The 20,699-nt window shown below is 39.9% G+C and overlaps 2 protein-coding genes across 2 annotated transcripts in view; one reads left to right on the forward strand and one right to left on the reverse strand.

Moving 5' to 3' along the window:
- Window positions 1–192: 192 nt before the first annotated feature.
- On the reverse strand, window positions 193–17,880 carry LOC5516143 (inactive peptidyl-prolyl cis-trans isomerase FKBP6). The gene is made up of 16 exons (XM_032385923.2): window positions 17,713–17,880; window positions 8,668–8,770; window positions 7,991–8,121; window positions 7,090–7,207; window positions 6,872–6,961; window positions 6,653–6,778; window positions 6,435–6,508; window positions 5,694–5,753; window positions 5,547–5,606; window positions 4,373–4,519; window positions 3,583–3,633; window positions 3,374–3,483; window positions 2,467–2,543; window positions 2,055–2,124; window positions 1,573–1,699; window positions 193–488 (listed from the first exon to the last, which is right to left on the reverse strand). The coding sequence occupies exons 1-16, from the start codon at window positions 17,773–17,775 to the stop codon at window positions 459–461; spliced, it is 1,437 nt and encodes a 478-aa protein (XP_032241814.2). The 5' UTR covers window positions 17,776–17,880; the 3' UTR covers window positions 193–458.
- Window positions 17,881–18,214: 334 nt separating this feature from the next.
- LOC5516103 (ARF GTPase-activating protein GIT2) overlaps window positions 18,215–20,699 on the forward strand; it is a 30,290-nt gene continuing 27,805 nt past the window's right edge. Inside the window, exons 1-4 of the mRNA XM_032385922.2 lie at window positions 18,215–18,406; window positions 18,548–18,681; window positions 19,719–19,843; window positions 20,573–20,669. Of these exons, the coding sequence (XP_032241813.2) occupies window positions 18,346–18,406; window positions 18,548–18,681; window positions 19,719–19,843; window positions 20,573–20,669 (417 nt within the window). The 5' untranslated portion in view covers window positions 18,215–18,345. The remainder of the gene's footprint in view (window positions 18,407–18,547; window positions 18,682–19,718; window positions 19,844–20,572; window positions 20,670–20,699) is intronic.

The following is a 20,699-nucleotide window of genomic DNA, read 5'->3' on the forward strand; positions in this document are numbered from 1 at the left end:
GAGTATTGGCGGGAAAAAAGTAAAATTAACATGGCGACTTAGCCCTTTTCGCCCGACAGAAATCAACAAATGTTTCCCTTACTATATACCTTTACGTGTTGACAAGGCGCGCGTTTGTTACGCATAGAGTAACAGCTGGTGTAACTGCCTATGCTTATAAGGAGAACCACAATTGATCATGCGGGATGCAAAGGTCGTTACTTATACTTTATTTTGGAAAGTATTGGAAAACCTCTAAATGTCCTTTTGACCTGGTCTCATCGATTGGGTCTTACCATCAATTCCTTCTCGGCGCCTAATGAGCCGCAAAACGTCCTCTCTCTCATACTTAAGTAGGTCCAAAACGTCGCTAACACATTAGTATTTCAACATCTCATTTCTTTGGCTGCTTTGGCTCCAAAAAGTCGATCGATTGCTGAAGAACGTGCCCTTTCTTCGACCCATGATAGATCCCTCAACTATTTTGTTACCGTTAGCTGTTTTTTGCCCTAAAATGAGTGAAACCGTGTTAGCAAGTGCTTTTATGATGATGGGGTGATGATTATGATGATGATGATGGTGGTGGTTGTGGTGAAGATGGTGATGATGATGATGGTGATGGTGTAATGGTGGTGGTTGTGTTGATGATGATGATGGTGATGGTGTAATGGTGGTGGTTGTGTTGATGATGGTGATGGTATGGTGATGTAATGGTGGTGATGATGATGATGGTGGTGATGGTGATGATGATGGTGATTGTGATGGTAGTGATGGTAATTGATGGTGATGATGATGATGGTGGTGATGGTGATGATGATGGTGATGGTGTAATGGTGGTGGTGATGGTGGTGATGATGGTGGTGATGATGGTGGTGATGGTGATGGCGGGGTTCTTAATTACAAGGAATAATGTCGATGACGATATTTAAAGTCACTACATGATTGTATCAAGAATAATGGCAGAGAGTTGGTGGTGATGGTGGTGATGATGATTCAAATGTCCAAATGGTGATATCAGCATTGATTGTTATCGTTATGGTGACCGTTATTATTCGGTGTATATGAAAAAAAGGACTAACTAAGAACCTAAACAGCCTGAGTTGTCAAAAAGTACCCCGATTAATGAGAACCTATCAAGCCTGATCTTGAAAATTCTTGGGTTGTATGTACTAACTTCCACCAGCTATACTGGGGCGGTAGACACAACAGAGCTAGGCCCCACATCAAGTGTCCCCGTGTTTGTATTGTTAGTAAGCACTGTCACTGGGGGTGGTCACTGCCAGAGGGTTTATTGCGTCCCCAGTGGTTCTTTTACATTCCTTCGGTTCAGGTTAGTGTAGTGCAGCTTGAAGAGACGGGACCTCCAGTTTAGTGTCCTTATCCGAGAAGACTGGAAACACGGGAGAATAACTTCAACTCACTTGTGACACAAATTCGAATAAAGGCAAGAAACAGGAAAAAATCCACAGTTTGTGCCAGGATTCGAACCTGAGCCACAGCGGTGAGAGCCCGATGCGCTAACACACTTGGCCACCCGTGCTTCCATCTACATATCGGTCATGTCAGGTTCTTATATGCAGGTCTTTACGGTACCTTTAGAGTGTTTAGGGCACACTTCAAGCCCATCCCGTCCGCTACATCCCTCAGATACATAATCTCTTTCTCTGTCAGCGTTGTTGGGAATGTCAACTCCTTCACCTGGTTATCAGCCGAAAAGTTCCTGTAAATCAATAAGGACATGTAAACATCTAAACTTGACAATAATCGAAAAGACCCTGAAATAGCGAAATATCAACAAACAAGCTCTACCGCAATGGCACTGGATATCGTGAGGAAAACAAACGCCCCACTCTAGAGTCTACCGCAGTGTATCAACACGTACATCACATATGAGTTGTTGATAAAAACAAACCGTAATGTTCCAATATTATTCCACAAGGCCGCGAGAATCGCAGAATGTTCATTGGGAAAGTTTTTCTTTTCACAGGAAAGAAACCAGAAAATGGAACATTCAGAGTCGAACTCTGAGAGAAAGTCTGAATGAGTTTATGAAAATTGGTATAGATATACAGTACCTGAGTCTCTCAGATAACTCATCAGTTACAGGTAGCGGTGCATCTGTTGTGGTCTCCCCCTGTGCCTTTCCTATGTAAAGGTATCATACAAACATGACTTAGAAAAATAATTTATAACATTTATACAGCGCTTATACCATGTTCTAAGCGCTTCATATTCAAAATTCTATTACGTATGTATTAAGAATGTCTCATACTGGAACTGAGGAACACAGGCTTCTAGTAAGCTCACATATGTCCAACAAGTCAAATTCAGGGCCGAGAAATAGAAAAGATACTATCCATGTCCCGAACCCGTTTCAGCAGAGGTGAGAGCCCAATACTGGGCTAACACACTGTGCCACCCGTGATTTCCAACTTAGTATGGAAATCGACCACAGATACCATTACTGTAGCACGATCAAGTACTGACCATTATCCGTCACATTCAGGCCTCGAAACATCCTCATACACTGCTCCTTCTCCAGGGCCTTGAACCGCTCCACATTCCTGCAACACAACGATCTACTTAAAGCGGCATTGTCACCAGTTTACTTCAGGAGGGCAGAGGGAAAACTCAACCGCCAAAAAAACAAAAGAATCTGTTAGAATCCACGCTACTAAACAGGCCATCCGCTCTAAATTATCAGTCACATTCTCTACGAAACGTCTAATAGACACACTGCTTTTACAATTTTGAAATTGTATTCGCGCTTTCCGTTAAAAATCATCGAACATTGTTACTTAATCTACCCGAATAAAACTGGTAACAATGCCAAGGATGTTTGACTGATTGAAGTATATCTCCATTACTTGCTTGGGTTAGTGGATGGGAATCAAGGCTTTCTTTGGGTTGGTATTGTAAAGGAGCGTAAAGTGCCGGTGTGACAAGCTGGACGCGGAAACAAAAAGGCAATTTAGTAGGTGGAAATTATTGGCGAGAGTTTCGAAAACCGTAGTAATGACAACTAAAGTCAAAACATTTGTCAATTTGTTCACATGGCTGCTACAATGTGAAGGTAATGTATTCTTCTTATACATTTACAGCCCATAGAAGCTTTTTTACTAAAATTATAAGGAAATGACTAGTAGGGGCGTGGCCCATCCAATATCTCTGTATGGTGCCCCTCCTGTATATTAAGACTCCCTATGGCCCTGCAGCCCTATAGTACACGACAAGATGTCAAAAATGTTTCTTTTATTTTTTTGCATTAGAGAACATCAATGCAATGGGTGCAAATGTATACTGTATATAGAAAGGACATTAATTAATTCTCATTAGACAAAACGCAAGATAAAAGACGGAGAGTTTTGATAAGGCTTGTGAGGGTACTACTTACTTGTCCAGGGTGACCAGTGCGTCCCTGATGTCCTTACTTCCTGGACAGTAACGCCGTGCCTTGATCAGGTTATCACGTGCCTTGTCAAACTCTCCCTGCTTCATGAAGGCCTAGAATCAATAAAACCACAATTCTTCTGTTACAAACATTCATGTACCGTTCTTAAAATCCCATTTTTTTCTGGATCAAAGTTTTACAGTGTACTGTACCTTTCCCATTTTGTAAAATGCCTTTGGGTTCTTGGGATCAATAAAGAGCACCTGAATAAATCAAAGGTAGAAAGGTAAGAACAACATTACAAAACAGCTACTTGTTTGTTCTTGCGCAAACTTTTTTTCTTTCAAAGACATTTCAATGACATCACATATGGAGGTCAATATGGTTCAGAACATGCGCCCTAGCACTAGAAATGTAATGCCATTCATTTTGTGGTTAGGTGGAAGGTGGAAGGGGAGGCAAAGGGAGGAGGGGGTAGAAGTCAGTCTTTGATTTTTTTTTTATCCGGCAGGAGAAGGGAGGAGTTGTACTATCAATGTCAGTTCTTAGGAATTGTGTGATGCGTATGAGTACTTTCGTACACCAAAAAAACAAGGACAAAAAACAGGTAAACCAGGCATTCATTTGAGTAGCAAACTAAATCCACTTGAATCAACAGACCATTTCTATTTCAAAGACCATTTCCATTTCAAATAACGCATCATTTCATGTTTCCAAAAATATGTCTTTTTTATGATTTTTTATTATTACACATAATGTGAATGGGCTAACTTAAACGCAAGGCAAAGATGGGTGATTTCCTAATTCGATTATTCTGCTACACGTCTCAAGAGCAATATTTTGGATTGCAAAATCCAAATCTTCAACTTGAGTAGTATATTATGAAATATTCTTTTCTATATGTAGATCAACATTTTGACTTACTGGATCAGGTATGCCTTTTACTAGCTATACTGTACCTAAGTCATGCTAAGTCATGGGAACCTGTCCTCATACACTAACCTTCCTGGCGTACTTAATGCACCTTGCCTCTTGGTTCTGGTCCAGAGCACATTGCGACATGTTGCTGTATAGTTTTAAAAGAACCTGGTTCATCATATTCTCTTCATCTTCATTTTGAAGTCGACACTCCTCCAACAGCTTGGTGGCCTGGTGGGTCAAACAAGGATTAGAAGTCAGTTGATTGGTGGATTGTTTTGACACTTCCCTGACGCTAATATAATTACACTACAAACTATAGAACAGAAAAAAAAAGTATGAAGAGGGGAAAGTAAACGGATGCTAGATCCCTGTGAAGCCAACCCCTACACTATGGATATGGCAACTGTTTACAATAATAACGATAAAAGTTGAACTACCTTATTCTTCTCTATTTTCACACATTTTAAATTTCACAAAAAAAATTCTTGGCACATTTCGAGTCTTTAATTTCGCGATCGCAGTGAAAAATTATGTTTGCGGCGGTTTTAATTTCGGGAATTTGATGTTTAAGTTAATTATTTTCGTTTCATTGAAACAAATCGAAAACGCTGTCCATTAGTGGCAGTTGAATATAAATCGCCTGAAAAGTCAGTCTTACAGTAATGTGGACAAGTGTTGTTCTCTCGATTCAATTATCAAGTAGTGTTACATTTCTTCAATAAAAGATCCCCAAAAAAATTCGTGGGATCAAAGTTTGCGCTCTTTATTTTTTGAAATCAATAAAAATGTGAATTTTTAAAGTACGCTCGAAAATTAGGCAGAATAAGGTATAATTGTATACGCCTATTTTAAAAAACGTTGTCATTGCAAACGGCAAATTGCGATTGTCAAATGGCAGTTCTACGACCGAAAGGACCCATGGGTCCAAAAATATTTGTTGCAGATTCAGAAAAATATAAATAAAACATACAACTGTCCATTTAATGTAATTAATATATGGTTCTGACATCGCTTGAGTTTATTTATCACCTTTATTTTTACAAATAAATACTACCCATAAACACCTTTCGGTTGTAGAACTGCCATTTGGCAATTGCCATTTGCTGTTCGCACTGACAACCTTTATTGAAATAGGTGTAAACACTGTAGAGTGATTAGCATTAGCTCGGTTTTAGTAATCAGTAGATGGTGTCTATGGCAGTGTTGTGAGATTGTGACAACTTTTCCTTCATTTCAGTCTTTTTCCATATCTTACCCTTGAGTACTTGGTAAAAGCTTTGTGATACAACTTCTTCTTATAAAGGTCATTTCCTGTCTGAGATCAAAGTATTCAGTATTGATCAGTATGTAAACCCAAACTCTGTTCAAAATCAAAATTCATGAGTGACGCAGTTCTTCTTACTTCTCTGTCACCATTGGCAACCGCCAACAGATGTTCAAACGAAGCTTTTCTTCTCTCTCCCTATCAAAAAGTCACACAACAGAAATTTTATTATGCCCTGAAGGGGGGGATACAACATCCAACAGACCTCTTCCCCATGCACAAAGATCAAGCACTATGGAAAAGCCTGCAAAGTCTTCGAGCATTTCCGCTTCCCTGGCTCTATTCCTGTGCTATTTTTCTACGAGCATGTCCACTGTAGTAGACCGTAGTCCTGTGCTCTTTTATAAGAGCATGTCTCCTTCATGTCTTCTTTCCCTTAGAGGGTCCCTCATGGTAATGTTGACATCAAATGAAAAGAGGTCTTATTAAGTATATGGCTATGTTGTTTGTGGTGTCCAAGTCTACTATAAGTATGGTACAGTATATGTGTATTATTTATCTATTTTTAAAAGTAGAAAAATCGGAATAAATAAAGCACTTAAAAGTGGCTCAGATCGGGAAGCCAGAGCAGTAGCTGGGCAAATAAGATAGGTTGGGGGGGCACAATACAGAAACACTAAGAAAATATTGGGGGGGGGGCACAGCCACGCCCCAACTGGTCGTTTCCTTATATATATATTAACAAATATTGGGGGGGGGGCACATGCCCCAAGTGCCCCCTGCTAGAGCCATGTAAGCAGTCGTTACTGAACTAAACTGTATTGTGTGATAGATTAGAGTGCTAGATTATAAATCAATATTAAAATGTTCTGCTTGTACCTCAGGGAAGTTGGATTCCAGGTCACCTTCAGGCCCATGGTCAACAAAGCTCAGCAACTCAACTTCCCACATCACTAGCAAGCAATGAAATCATTGAAGAAGCACACAGTCTTATTAGGAAAAAATGATTTGTAGGAAAATTCACAAAGCCAGAGAAAATAACAAAACATCAACAAAAAGAAACAACAACAAGAGCTGGAGCTGTTTCTTGTAGTCACCTGTAGCACCAGGCACCCTGGGTTCACATCCGAGATCTTTGAAGACATACTCTTTGTCAAACAAGAATCGTGAGAGTTCTCCTTTTCTCATGGTTGATACACCAATGTCCAGTCCGGGGAAAGCTCCTGTTAAAACAAGCATGCATGCTGTTAAAACACTGTTTTATAATTTCTTTTTGAATTGCATATATAAGTGACCTTATACTATACGTTTTGTACCTTCGCCAAGTCTCATTTGCTCTGGCTTGCCTCTAAACCGTGATGAATCATATGGTTCATCACAGAACTCCTTGTAGCCATTTGAATGGACTGAAAATTTGAAATAAGTGCAGATACGAATATCACTACCAAAGAATGATTTACAATACTTTGTTTTAAATTCAAACATTTCTCAAATCATTTACAATGATAAAAGCTTTAGAGGAAGCAGGGCTTACAGCGAACAGTTGCAGTTTTAGGCACCACAGGGCCAGTTCCTTGGCGGATGATTTTTTTCAGCACCCCACCATCACCAGTTAGGTCTTCCATACCTTGGGCCATCTTCTCAAATGGTGTCTAAATAGTAGAGACAATCATGAGAACATTTTCTGAATTGGACTGTACATCAGAAATGGAGTGACACTTTTTCCCAACAAAGCTTGTAAGTAGTTACGGATTATGAAATCACAGGTGGCCTAGTGTGAACTGCGCTTAGAACATGGTTTGTAAAATGCTATATAAATGCTGTATTTATTCATTCATTCATTCATTCATTCATTCACTCATTTATTTATTTTTAAGGATGGATTTACCAGGGCTCAATTTTTTTAAATTTAAACTAAAAGAAAACTAAAAACTTCATGCTGAAGTTTTCTTTTAGATTGGTTGTGTAATGGACTTGACATCTAAAAAAATGGGAAACGTGCATGTGGTTGGGCTTCAGGTACAGTGGCTGCACTTAAAAACTATACCCTACCATGGAATAAAGTTGTGTGCTTTTTTGTGGAATGAGGAAAACTGCAGAGCATATAGAAATGCCCCTGGAGCAGAAGGGGAGAACCAAGTAACTTAATCAATTGTGGAGCTATAGTATATAATTCAAACCCAGGTCCTAGTGGTAAGAGGCACTGAGACTGCACATCAACACTGCCAACTGCATCACTTCCCAGGCAAAAGTGTACAGCAATGACTAATATTATTGTAACATTTTCCACGGCAAAAACGTGGCAACTGTGTCCAAGATTTTTCCACAAGGCGTGGCCGAAATCTGCAGTTATGTTAACAAGAGTTAGGGTTATGTCATTCAAAAGTGAAACCACAACTGTTTCTTTCTAGTACAGTACATTACTAAGTACATACCTTAGAATTGTTTTCTTCATCATTTACACTATCTTCATCATCATCTACTCCAAGGACTTCATGATTTAATTGCTGGAACATTTGCTCCGAGTCAAAATAAGGCCCAGTGTCCTCGTCATCACTGTTATGGACTGCAAACAATATTAAGAATGTCATAAGAGAAAAACAAAACTACAAAAAGTAGTAGTATTATATTAGTAGTATTTTGCAATCCAAGAGACCTAGAATTTCCGATATTTGAATATCACTTCTTTGCAACCACATTTTTGGGATAAAACAATCACAAATGAAATCATTTAGTAGTTACTGGGCTTGAACTATGGCCAGCGATAGAAAAACTATAAAAAAAAAACATCAAGAAGTATGAGGCTAGCAGTTGTAGATAAGAAATGTTTCAAATTTTTCAATTGCAGCTTTGGCAGACAGATATTATACAATAGCAATACTGTAGCAGTAAACTTTGTTTATCAAGCAAAATGGGTACAATTGAGTCAAAGAGACGCCAACAAGAATGTGTAAAATATAGATAAAAATAATGTAAAGCCAAAATAATGGTTTTAAAAGGCTGCCAACAAGTAGAGCAAAATGCTTATGAACATCTACTGTCCGGATACTGACAGTCATGTTAATGACAATATGCAAAACATGTAATTTATTACAGTACCAGAATAACTTACAATCATTGTTTTGTTCATCAATCTCAAAGAATGCACCCTCTCCTCTGCGCAGCTGTGCAAGGTCAACACCCTCTTTCAGGTTAACAGCATATCTGTTAGGGACCTAATATCACAGGGTTACATTTGAATGAGTAACAAAATAACAGGTTACTTTTGTGTGTATTTGAGGTTTTACAGAGAAACCTTAAGAAAAGAGAAAAATTAAGGAAAGAGGCCAAAAAATGCATCGTTTTATTTTACAACATTTCCAACACATATATTTTATGGTTGGTGAAACCAAAAATCAATATTGTTATGCCAAGATCATAGTTGAGATTACTGTATTATATCAAGTATTGTGATACTCAGGATGCACTCTACTTTATGCATATGGGAAAAATTAAATGTCTACCTTACAAGTACTTTATTTTTATGGTATTAGAACCTAAATAATATCTGACACTTCAGATTTATGCTAAAATACCTCGCATACAAAACACAACCACGACTAAGGTCTTTTTCTAGACATAGGTGATACAATTTTGTTTGGTGATTGTTCAGCAGTTTAATAATAGGGAAACTATAGACTGAGGAACAAACAATTCAATTTATCATGAAATGCCTAAGGGAAAGTCCGTTTATTATCCCGAGGGGGGGGGGGGGGTGTGAGGATTTGGATAAAAGTAAGGGATAAAATTAGTTGACCCCCCCTTCAGGAGGAGCAAAATTTTCCATGCCCCCCTTACCTTCCCCCATATTTTCGGTGCCCCCCCCCCCCCCCCCCACTGAAAATCATAGAAAGAAGAGCAAAGGCAGGAATGGCAATTGACAATGTGAAAGGAATGCGATCAAGAGATTAGCTGCAAGCTGGACAGAAAGTGAAGGGGAAGAAATTGGCTGAAAACATTTTAATTAAAAAAATGAGGCACTCTATTTCTCAAAGATGAAAATAACTCCAGCTTGCAACTTGATAATGGTTGATGCTTTAGATGACGTAAAAGAAGCAAAAAAGGCTTTTCGATCATCTTCTTGCAAGAAAAGCGAAGCATGAGAAAAGAGTAAAGACAGAAAGCGAGGAAGACAGCGAATCAGATATGAGAGAGGATTTTGATGATGGAGAATAAGCGCTTATAGCATTAAAATGTTCTATTTATATTTTAGATATGGAACATAAGCATTGGAAACCATAAAAAGATGTATTTAGGGTGTATACAGGTTTGCATTGCATAGATAAAATGTGGCTTTATACATATACTGGACTCCTGGATTGTGCATGCCAAATAACTGCCCCCAAACCCAGCCAAGTTACACCAAAAAGTCTGATTAGACACTTTTTCAAATCATACAGTAGAGACAACACCCAAAGAAATCAGTGACCCCCCCTTTTAAAAATCCAAACACTTTCGATGCCCCCCCTTTAGACCTCAAAAATTTCTCAAGGCCCCCCCACACTATCCTCAGTATCCCCCCACAGTAACCCCCCCCCTCCCCCTCCAGATAATAAATGAACTTTCCCTAAGGACCAAAATAGCATCCTCGGACAATGGCGGATTTGACGAGTGACTTTCATCACAATTGGTTATTGTGGGACTTTTTTTATGGCTTCTTTTTATCTTCGCTGATTCAAGTCAAAGAGAAGATTTCAAACACCATTTTGTGGTGCACAAGAAAAGATTATTTCTGGTTTTGCGAATTTTCGGACTATGATTTTTTTTCGAGTCCTCAATAAGAGAGCTCTCGAATGATTAATAACTAGATGAAGTGGAACATTCTTGTCTATAACAAACAAAAAGCGCTAGAAAACTGTTTTCTCTAGTGTCATGGAACGAAAGGTGTCAAAATATATAATGACATCTACATCTACATTGTTAATCCACAAAGGGGTTACCATCACTGTGGATATAAATTAATTGTATAAATAAATACATTAATTAATTAATTAACTAAAATAAATAAAAAAAATAAATAAATAAATAAAAATAAATAAAAAAAAATAAATAAATAAAAAAACATAAAATAAAATGATAATAGAAATAATAATAATAATAATAATAATAATAATAATAATAATAATAATAATAAATAAAAAATAAATAATAATACAAATAAAAATAAGGCAGAATAAAAATAATAATAAGGCAGAATAAAAAAAAAGATTAAATAAAGTAAAAAGATAAAAATCGTTTAAACAGCATTATTGGTATTAATATAATTTTATTGATTTAATTTAATTTTATTCGTTCTCTAAAAATATCTGCACTAGTGGAATCCAGGGTAAGGCGGGGCAGCTTGTTCCATTCTTTTATTGTCCTACAGAAAAACGAGTTCTTATAAGCTTCTGTTCTTGGACATAACTCAATAAATTTATCTGGATGAGAGCTGCGTAATTGGCAGGTGCGTCTATCAATATTGTCTGGTATCTCAAGTGCTGATTTTTTGTTAACAGCCTTGTAAAATAATGTAAGCCTGGCATCCTGGCACCTTTTAGAGAGAGGGGGCCACTCCAAATCGTTTAGGATGTTTGTGACTGTGCCAGGAGTCCTATCCCAGCAATTTTTAACAAAACGACCCGCCCTCCTTTGAACCTTCTCAATCTGTTTGACGTGTTTCTTCAACCATGGATCCCAGGCAGAGCTGGCATACTCTAAGTGTGGAAAAACGAGCGATTTATAAGCAGCTTCCTTAATGTTCTCTGGGCAGTTGCTTAGGTTGCACCTAAGAAAACCTAAGGTCTGGTTGGCTTTGGACACTTTGTTGTTTATATGCCAGCTCCAGTCAAGTGTGTTCGAGAGCTCGACGCCTAGGTATAGATGGTGTTCAACTGGTTTAAGGATGTGGTTCATCAATGTGTAGTTAAATACTATAGGTTCCCTATTTCTCGTGACTCTCATGACAAAACATTTTGTTGGGTTAAAGGACATGAGCCATTTCTCTGCCCATTTCTCGATGGAGGTAAGATCAGACTGGAGCTGATGTGCATCAGAAGTTGCCTCGATGACACTGTATAAAAGAGTATCATCAGCAAACAATCTTATGGTAGAAGATTTACAATCATTGCCGATGTCATTTATGTAGAGTAAAAGCATCAGTGGGCCGAAAACGGTCCCCTGGGGCACACCAGATGACACACTTATAGGGGCAGATGAGACTCCATCAACAAGAACGGATTGTTCCCTGTGTTAACCAGGTTGTAAGCCAGGTCTTTAGGAGACCCCGAATTCCATAAAAATCCAGCTTGGAAATAAGCCGCTGGTGGGGAACAATATCAAAGGCTTTACTAAAATCCATGATGATCAGATCAGTTTGTCTGCCGAGATCTAGAGCTTTCCCCACATCCTCTAGGGTGGTTATTAATTGCGTTTCACAGGAAAAGAACCTGCGAAAACCATGTTGGAACTTGACGAGGATATTATGGGTATCAAGATGATTCATTATGTCATGGAAAATAATGTGCTCAAGTATTTTACAAGGTACAGCAGTCAGTGAAATAGGACGGTAGTTGGAAGGGATATTCTTATTTCCCTTTTTGAACACTGGGGTCACATTTGCACTGAGCCAGTCATTCGGGAGAGTACCGGTCTCTAAAGATTGTGTGAACAAGAACGTCAGAGCTGGGGCGATTTCATGGGCAGCTTCTTGTAAAATTTTACAGGGGATTAAATCAGGGCCATTAGCTTTCTTCAGGTTAACATTTTAAAGTAGTTTGATAACACCGTTGTTGTAATATGTATATTGCCCTCCTTGGGTTCCCTGTGGCCCCTGATGTTTGATTGGGACCCCCCGTAGGGGCTGGTTCCTCGTTGAAGCTCGGAGTTAGTTGTAATTTAGATTTTGAGAAATATTAGTTGAATTAAACCACAAATTGAAAGCATAATCGTGAGGATCTGAACTTATAACATGGTGTCAGAAGTCAAGTAAAAGTTTAACGAGAATCAAGGTAAAGAATATCGAGAAAAGAATTGAAATTATGGCAGAAGTAGAGTCGCACAGGACTCCTGGTCCACTGGTGCTGGATGCCCAAGCCTCAGAAAATTGGAGGAAATTTATTATGCAGTTCGAAATTTACCTAGTGGCGAAAGGAAAGGATGAGAAACCTGACAAGTTGAAGGTGAACTTGCTACTCAATTGTGCTGGAGCAGATGCAATTGAAGAATATAGTCATTTTGTTTTCAACGAAGGAGAAAGCAATGAATCTTATGAAGATGTGTGTAGAAAGTTCAAGGAACACTGTCAGGGAGCTAGAAACGTCATCTATGAGCGCCTTGTGTTTAATCAAAGAAACCAGAAAGAAGGTGAGAGGATGGACAATTTCGTGAGTGAGCTGAAACGCTTATCGTTGACATGTGAGTTTGGGACCCTCAGAGATAAACTGATCAGAGATCGTATTGTGGGAGGGGTGCTCTCAAATGAGTTGAGAGGGGAGTTGTTAAAAAAGCCAGATTTGACACTCCAAAGTGCCCATGATTACTGTAGAACCTATGAAGCTGCTGAGTTGCAGAAATTCAAGTTTGCTTCACCAACTGGTTCACAGCAGCCATTGAGTGTACACCCAGTTCAAGGAAAAGAGAGATCACCTAATCCTACCTGTAAGTTTTGTGGTTTTCAGCACCGTTTCACAAAACCAAGTATTTGTCCTGCCTTAAGAAAGAAATGTAGAAATTGCCAACAAGAGGGACACTTTGCAAAGTTGTGTCCTCTTAAGGGTAAGAAAGAAACACCGGTCAGCACAGTAGAGCAAGAGAACCAGTTTGAGAGTATGGGCCAAGGTGATCGTGGGGGTGATCCACACTTATACTTTGGATCAGTAGAACTTGGGACTGTGTCCAGCCCCAATAGCACAAAGAAGAGCGTGATTACCCTTAGGATTGCACAAAAAGAGGTAAAAGTGAAAGCTGATACAGGTGCAGAGGCCAATGTGATGCCATATCATGTATATAAGGCCATCACTACACAACCGCTACGAAAGATTCATCAGCCTCTTAAAGGATGGCTCGCAGACAAGGCAATTCATCCTGTTGGATGTGTTCGCCTTCCAACCCAGTACAAGAACCGAAAAATAGATCTGCTGTACCTTGTTGTGCATGGAGAGTTTACACCCCTGTTGAGTTGTGAAGCCTGCCTAGACTTAGAGGTGCTCAAGTTTATGAATCTTGACCTGATAGACACACCAGAAAGACTGGCTAAGGAGACCACACAAGGGAATGGCAACAAGCCGAATGCAGAATTGTTGGTAGAAGATCCGGTTCTATCCCAGTACCAAGATTGTTTTAGTAACAAACCGGGAAGACTGCCAAACAAGGTACACCTAGAGATAGATCCATCAGTGCCTGCAGTAGTCCACCCCCCTAGGAAGATCCCCATATCCCTGCTTGAACCGACAAGAGAAAAACTCCAAGAGATGGAACAAGATGGGATTATCGTTAAAGAAGAAGAGCACACACCGTGGGTGTCTTCAATGTTGGTTGTTGACAAACGAAAAGAGAAGGACAGAGCCAACCCACCATCTAAAGACAGTGTCCGTATCTGCATCGATCCCAGGGATCTGAATAAGGCCCTCAAGAGGCCACACTACCCCATGGTCACTGTTGAGCAAGTTGCCAATCGCCTTTCTGGAGCTACAATGTTCACCACACTGGATGCATGCAGTGGATACTGGCAGGTGGAGGTAGATGAGGAAAGCTCGAAACTTCTGACATTCAACACACCTTGGGGACGGTATAGATTTACACGGCTGCCATTTGGAATTTCATCTGCTCCTGAGATATACCAACGAGAGATGGACAGGCTCTTCGCTGGAGTTGCAGTTGAAATAATTGTTGATGATTTTTTAATCCATGGAAAAGATATAAGTGATGTTGATAGGAAGATGATAGCAGTACTTGAAAGAAGCAGAGAGGTGGGCCTGAAATTTAATCCAAAGAAGATCAAGCTTCGAGTTCCAGAAGTAAGCTATGTCGGACATGTGTTCACATCCGAGGGTTTGAAACCAGATCCTGAGAAAGTGCGTGCAATTAGTGAGATGCCACCCCCATCAGACAAAGATGGCGTGCAGCGATTCTTAGGAACAATCAACTACTTGGACAAGTTCATTGAACACAAAGCTGATCTGCAAGGCCCAATCTCCCAGCTGACCCAGCAAGTAGCAGTTTTCACCTGGGAGAAGCCTCAACAAGAGGCATTCGAGAAGCTCAAAGCTGTGATCACCCATGCACCAGTGTTGGCCTATTTTGACAATCACAAACAGACCATTCTGAATGTAGATGCGAGTAGCACTGGCCTTGGTGCAGTCATCATCCAAGAGGGTAAGCCGATTGCCTTTGGTTCAAAGACTTTGTCGTCTTGTGAGCAGAGATATGCTAACATTGAAAGAGAGTTGTTAGCTATACTATGGGGAGCAGACAAGTTCCACACGTATGTATATGGCAGGCGAGTGATTGTAGAAACTGATCACAAACCATTGGAGGCAATTTTTAGGAAGCCCCTAAATGAATGCCCACCACGATTGCAGAGAATGCTTCTGAAGCTAACCAAGTATGATTTGGATGTGAGATATGTCCCAGGCAAGAAACAAATCATCTCTGATTGTTTGAGTAGAGCCCCACTCACTGACACTACGCCAGTAAGTGAACCAGAGGATGTGATTGGAATCAATCTGATTGAAAATCTGGGAATTGAGAATTCCACATTAAAGAAATTCAGAGATGCATCAAGTAACGATGAAACCTCACGAGTAGTAATGGAATATGTCCTAGAGGGTTGGCCAGAAGACAAGGATCAGGTTGACGAACTGGCAAGAGAATACTGGAATTACAAGGAAGAGATTAGTGTTGAAGATGGTTTGCTGTTCAAATCTGATAGAATTGTAGTACCAAGATCCATGAGAGCTGAAGTACTTGAAGATATACATGGAGCACACATGGGTGAGAGTAAGAGTCTGAGTTTGGCAAGAGACTATGTCTTTTGGCCCTCCATGACTGCCCATATTAAGGACCGAGTACGTTCATGTCAGATTTGTAATGCATTCCGCAACCAACAGCAGAGAGAAACCCTACATCCACATGACCTTCCAGGTCTACCGTGGCAGGTTGTTGTAACTGACCTTTTTGAATTTGCTGGCCATTCCTACTTGATTGTGGTTGATTTCTATTCGAAGTATTTTGAAGTTGAACTACTTCGGCAGTCCACTGCCATGTGTGTTGTCAACACCTTGAAGCAAATCTTTGCAAGATTTGGCATTCCAGCCAAAGTGATCAGCGACAATGGCCCACAATATAGTAACACCCGCAATATTTTCAGTACTACCCATGAGTTTAAGCAGTTTGCAGAAGCTTGGGGATTCCAGCATGTAACCAGCTCACCCGAGTATCCCCAGTCCAATGGTGCTGCGGAAAGAGCTGTCCAGACTGCAAAGCGAATCTTTAAGAAAGCAGCAGCAGAGAATAAAGACCCATTTGAAGGTTTATTAAAGTACAGAAATACACCTTTTGACGACATAGGTGTCTCACCTGCCCAACTACTCATGAGTAGGCGTACACGTTCAACACTACCTACCCATCGACGTTTGTTGGTACCTCACCCAGTAGACCCTCACAGAGTGGTAAAGGCATTAGCCCATCGACAAGCAAGTTCACGGATGAGCTATGATCAACACAGCCGGGACCTTCCCCCTTTGGAAGTTGGGGACAAAGTTAGAGTTCGTGTAAACAAAGATAAAGAATGGTGTAAAGCAGAAGTCCTGCCAAGGTCATATGTAGTTGAAGATGAGAAAGGACGTGTATTTCGAAGAAATCGAAGGGACATCATTTCTGTCCCGAAGGACACACCCATGAATCCGAAGATGCCAGTGGCTCCCACATACATGAGTCCTCAACCTCAAGTGGTCGCTAGGAAAGCGCAGATCAATGAACCGCCAAGTCCATTGAAAGTACAGGAAGATCAGAGAGAAACAGAAGCACATTCACCCATCAGAACAAGAGCTGGTCGTGAAGTGAAGAAGCCACAAAGACTTATTGAACAATGTTAAGAACATTTTTTGGGTTTTCTTTGAACGTTTATTGAAGTTTTGAAAGGGGGGAGATGTTGTAATATGTATATTGCCCTCCTTGGGTTCCCTGTGGCCCCTGATGTTTGATTGGGACCCCCCGTAGGGGCTGGTTCCTCGTTGAAGCTCGGAGTTAGTTGTAATTTAGATTTTGAGAAATATTAGTTGAATTAAACCACGAATTGAAAGCATAATCGTGAGGATCTGAACTTATAACAACCGTCTATAGATATTAAAGTAGACGGTATAGTCGGATAAGGACTTGGTCCAAGTGTAGGTATAGAACTATTATTTTCATGAGTAAAAACGGACTGGAACTATGAACTCAGAGCAGGTGCCTTACCAAGACTGTCACTGACTAATTCACCCTTATCATCGCGTAGGGGAGCAACACCAACATCATGGGTCTTTTTGGACTTGGTGTACGTCCAGAACCGTTTGGTTATGGTATGGTTTGCTGTTTCACCACCCTCTGGGACTGTTAAGAGCTGGGACACATACTCGCTGTGTGCCTTAGCGAAATTTTTCTTTACGAGTTTACACAAGTCTTTAATTTTTTTCCAAGCAGCAAGGTTGTTACAGTGTTTGGCATGGTTATATAGACGTTGCTTTTTTCGGATTAACCTTTTAATGGAACTAGTGATCCATGGCAAGTTCCATCTACCACCGATGTTTTTTTGTGGGATATGTTTTTTCATGATCTCAGTGATTGTGGTTTTAAAGAAATCATAGTTTTCATTGATCAATTTATGATAGGCCTCATTGTTGAAGTAATTATCAAGATGTTTTTTAAGGTCAGTTTTCACTGCCCCCATATTACCTTTCTTAAATACAAAGACTTTACGAGGCTTTTTCTTGTTGAAAGAGGGCTTCAAGTTTAGATCAAATAACACCAGATCATGATCACTCATGCCGGGCTCAACCACTAGGTCTAATACCATCTCTGGGCAAGTGGTGAGAACAAGATCGAGGGTGAAACTCGAGATCTTTACACAAAACATGAAATACGTGGTCATTTCACTTACATATCCATCATTACTAGAAAGCATAAGGTCTTCAAAAGATTCTACGGGCTCTGGATCTTCCATGTCGGACTTCTTCGTTGAAATATCGCAAAAATATACAGAAATCCCCTGTACAAGCCACTAACGCGGCGCTCTCTGACAAGACATGGAAGTGCCAGGCATTACTCGTATACCTACGAGGCACTTTGTAACCACAGGTAGACCGGTAACGCAAAAAAGATCAGGAAAAATGATGGGAAGAAAAAGGCCAGAATAAGAATTCTATTTAGTCTTTATTTCCATAGGGGATAAGCGGAAGTATAAGAAGAGAGAGCGCCTTCAAGTTGGATTCCTCATCAACTCCCCTCACGTCCTAGCCCTAGTATCAGGCGATTTTATTTTACAAAAGTCGGATAGGAAAAAAAAAAAAAATATCCCTTCCCGGTATATACTTCATGGGGAACGATAAAAGGTCTAGTTTGCTCATGCTCGTCAACACAGCTGCCGCTGGTATGTGCGCAGTGCGTGGGCGCGAATCAAAATTTACAAGATCTTTCCCTATCAGAATGTTGTGATGCTCCCATATGTAACCTCCTTTTTCTCGGCCGTTTGCCGGCAGATCTCGCCCGATCGGGAATTTTAATGTAGCAAGAGATGACTTCGAGGATGAAGTTACGGGTTTCAACGGATATTTGCGCGGATTGCAGCGCTCCCGGTGAGAAAAGTAGAAGCGTGATTTGATTTGCAAACACCTCGTCAAAACAATGCGGCAATTTTGTTTCCCTTTCTCTGTTTATTTGTTTCTTTTCACGGGGCTAACAATTGAGGGGTATTTGATCTCTGCTCTCTCGTTTAGCGCCAGAATGGGCTTCTCTGAATCGCTGTGTGATGATTTGCGATGAGTGTTGTAGCGTTCACAGAAGTCTTGGCCGCCATGTCTCGCAAGTAAAGCATTCAAAACATCCAATATGGCCTCCAACCTTACACACGGTAAGTCAAATAAAAACCCGTCAATTCCTGAACCGTAAAGCCTTCCTAAATGTCCCTGCACCCTCCCCTGCTTTGCGTGCTCTGATAATGGGGCCTCACGCACTGGCGTCTAGTCTTTACCAATTTCTTGTTCATTCGACACACAATCTTTATCAGATGATCTCCGAGGTCATGCTTTCGTCTCAAATCATATATAATTGTACTTATCGGAACTCATTGCACAAGTTTTGAGCATTCTAGAATCACCCTTCATCGCAAATGGAAGCCGAAAGCTAGAGTGAATGCCCCCTTTGTACAGATTTGCCATTTCCTGTTCAGCTAACGCTAAATCGAAAACATTCTGACATGTTGTTTTCCCGCAATATTTATTCTTTGTATTACCTACACGGAAATCAATCTCTAAGGCGTGTGTCTCGCGTATGCTGTTCCGAGGGCATGAACATACCTTTTCATGTTATTTTTGAATTTCTTACGTTGATATTCAGGCATTGGGCTCTTTGAATGGCTATTATAAAGCACTAATCACTTAGCCAAGTGTCACTTCGTTGTATTGTTCAAGTGAGGATATAAGATGCTGTTAACATTTTAACACGCCAAGAACAACTTTGACTGGTGAAATGTTTAAAGAAACTTCTTGTATAAAAACAAATCTCCCAATTATTCTGTAATCTTCAATTCATTGCAGGGCCCATTTAAATGCAAGTAGTGAATTCCTCCTATCAAAACCCCAGAAGCTAAGCTAGCTGAACGGTCAGATGTCTAGTTTTTGATGCTATTGCCCCAAGCTATATTGATTTTAGAGAGTGATGTAGTGGTGATAAGATGGATTATGCTTAATTTTAGAATAATATTACTGTAACCATGCTCTATGTTTTAGTTGACATTTTAAATTTTGATGTTTTTGATGTGACATATACTATATGCATTATACTGTATGCATTATACATTATGTTGTTGGGTATTTTGTTATTGATTCAAGAAATGGTAGTTCAACAATATGTCACACTAATTGTGTTATAATATATGCCTGCTTTCAGATGGTGGTTCAACTTGTCAACCATGGTGCAAACTCCATTTGGGAACACAACTATTGTACTCCCACGATGGAACATGGACAGTCAAAAACCACTATCCGGAAACCAAATCCTAAAGATAATGTGCAGTATGTATCTCTTGTTACAAAGGGCATTTAAGAAGGCCAGTCACGCTGCCATTTTACGCTCCTGCTCAATGGCGAGTCACACAAAGCATCCATTTTCATCAGCTTATTCAAGCAAGTAACCAAGATATCTACAATCAAATGCCGTCAATAACATATCAAACTTCATTCGGAGATTGTTATTTTGAAGCTCCCTTGCGAATAAACTGCTGTATTTTCAATGATAAACAAGAACATAGGATTGACATTCTCTAACACTGACTGCTTTTGTACTAAACACAAAAGACTTCACATCATAGGATTTGTAGAAAACTTTGAACAACAATTATGTTAGGAATCTTTAAACAACAGTTAGTGCATTGCTGTCATTAACATTGAATAACAACAATTGACCACAGCAGTTCTACTGAATTCCATTTATACCCCCACACCAGGTGCATTGACCACACCCTTAGCATTAGCTGAAAATCAAGCCCTTCCCAAAGGCTTATCTACTCAGTGTTCACTAATTCAACGCTTAGCAGGCCATGCTTGAGGACCCAAGATAATCTCTAGAGATGATCTCTATAATGATTCTCAGAATATTGGACTGGTTCTCCCATTTTTTCATACCTCCATGTATGAATATACATTAGATTTCCATCGCTGATTGCTACATTTTAATGCACATTAAATTGCCTTTTAATCAAATATTATAAAATGCACATCATACTGTATCATTATCACTTGCAGTCCAACAAAGTCTAACTTCATCAAAGCCAAGTACCAAAAACTATCATTTGTACACCGTTTATCCAGTAAAGATGACGATGCCTCACAGTTGGGCCTGGTATGTATTTAATATGTATTGGCTAAGTGC

This window comes from Nematostella vectensis, chromosome 4 (assembly GCF_932526225.1).
Source record: "Nematostella vectensis chromosome 4, jaNemVect1.1, whole genome shotgun sequence".
NCBI lineage: Eukaryota > Metazoa > Cnidaria > Anthozoa > Actiniaria > Edwardsiidae > Nematostella > Nematostella vectensis.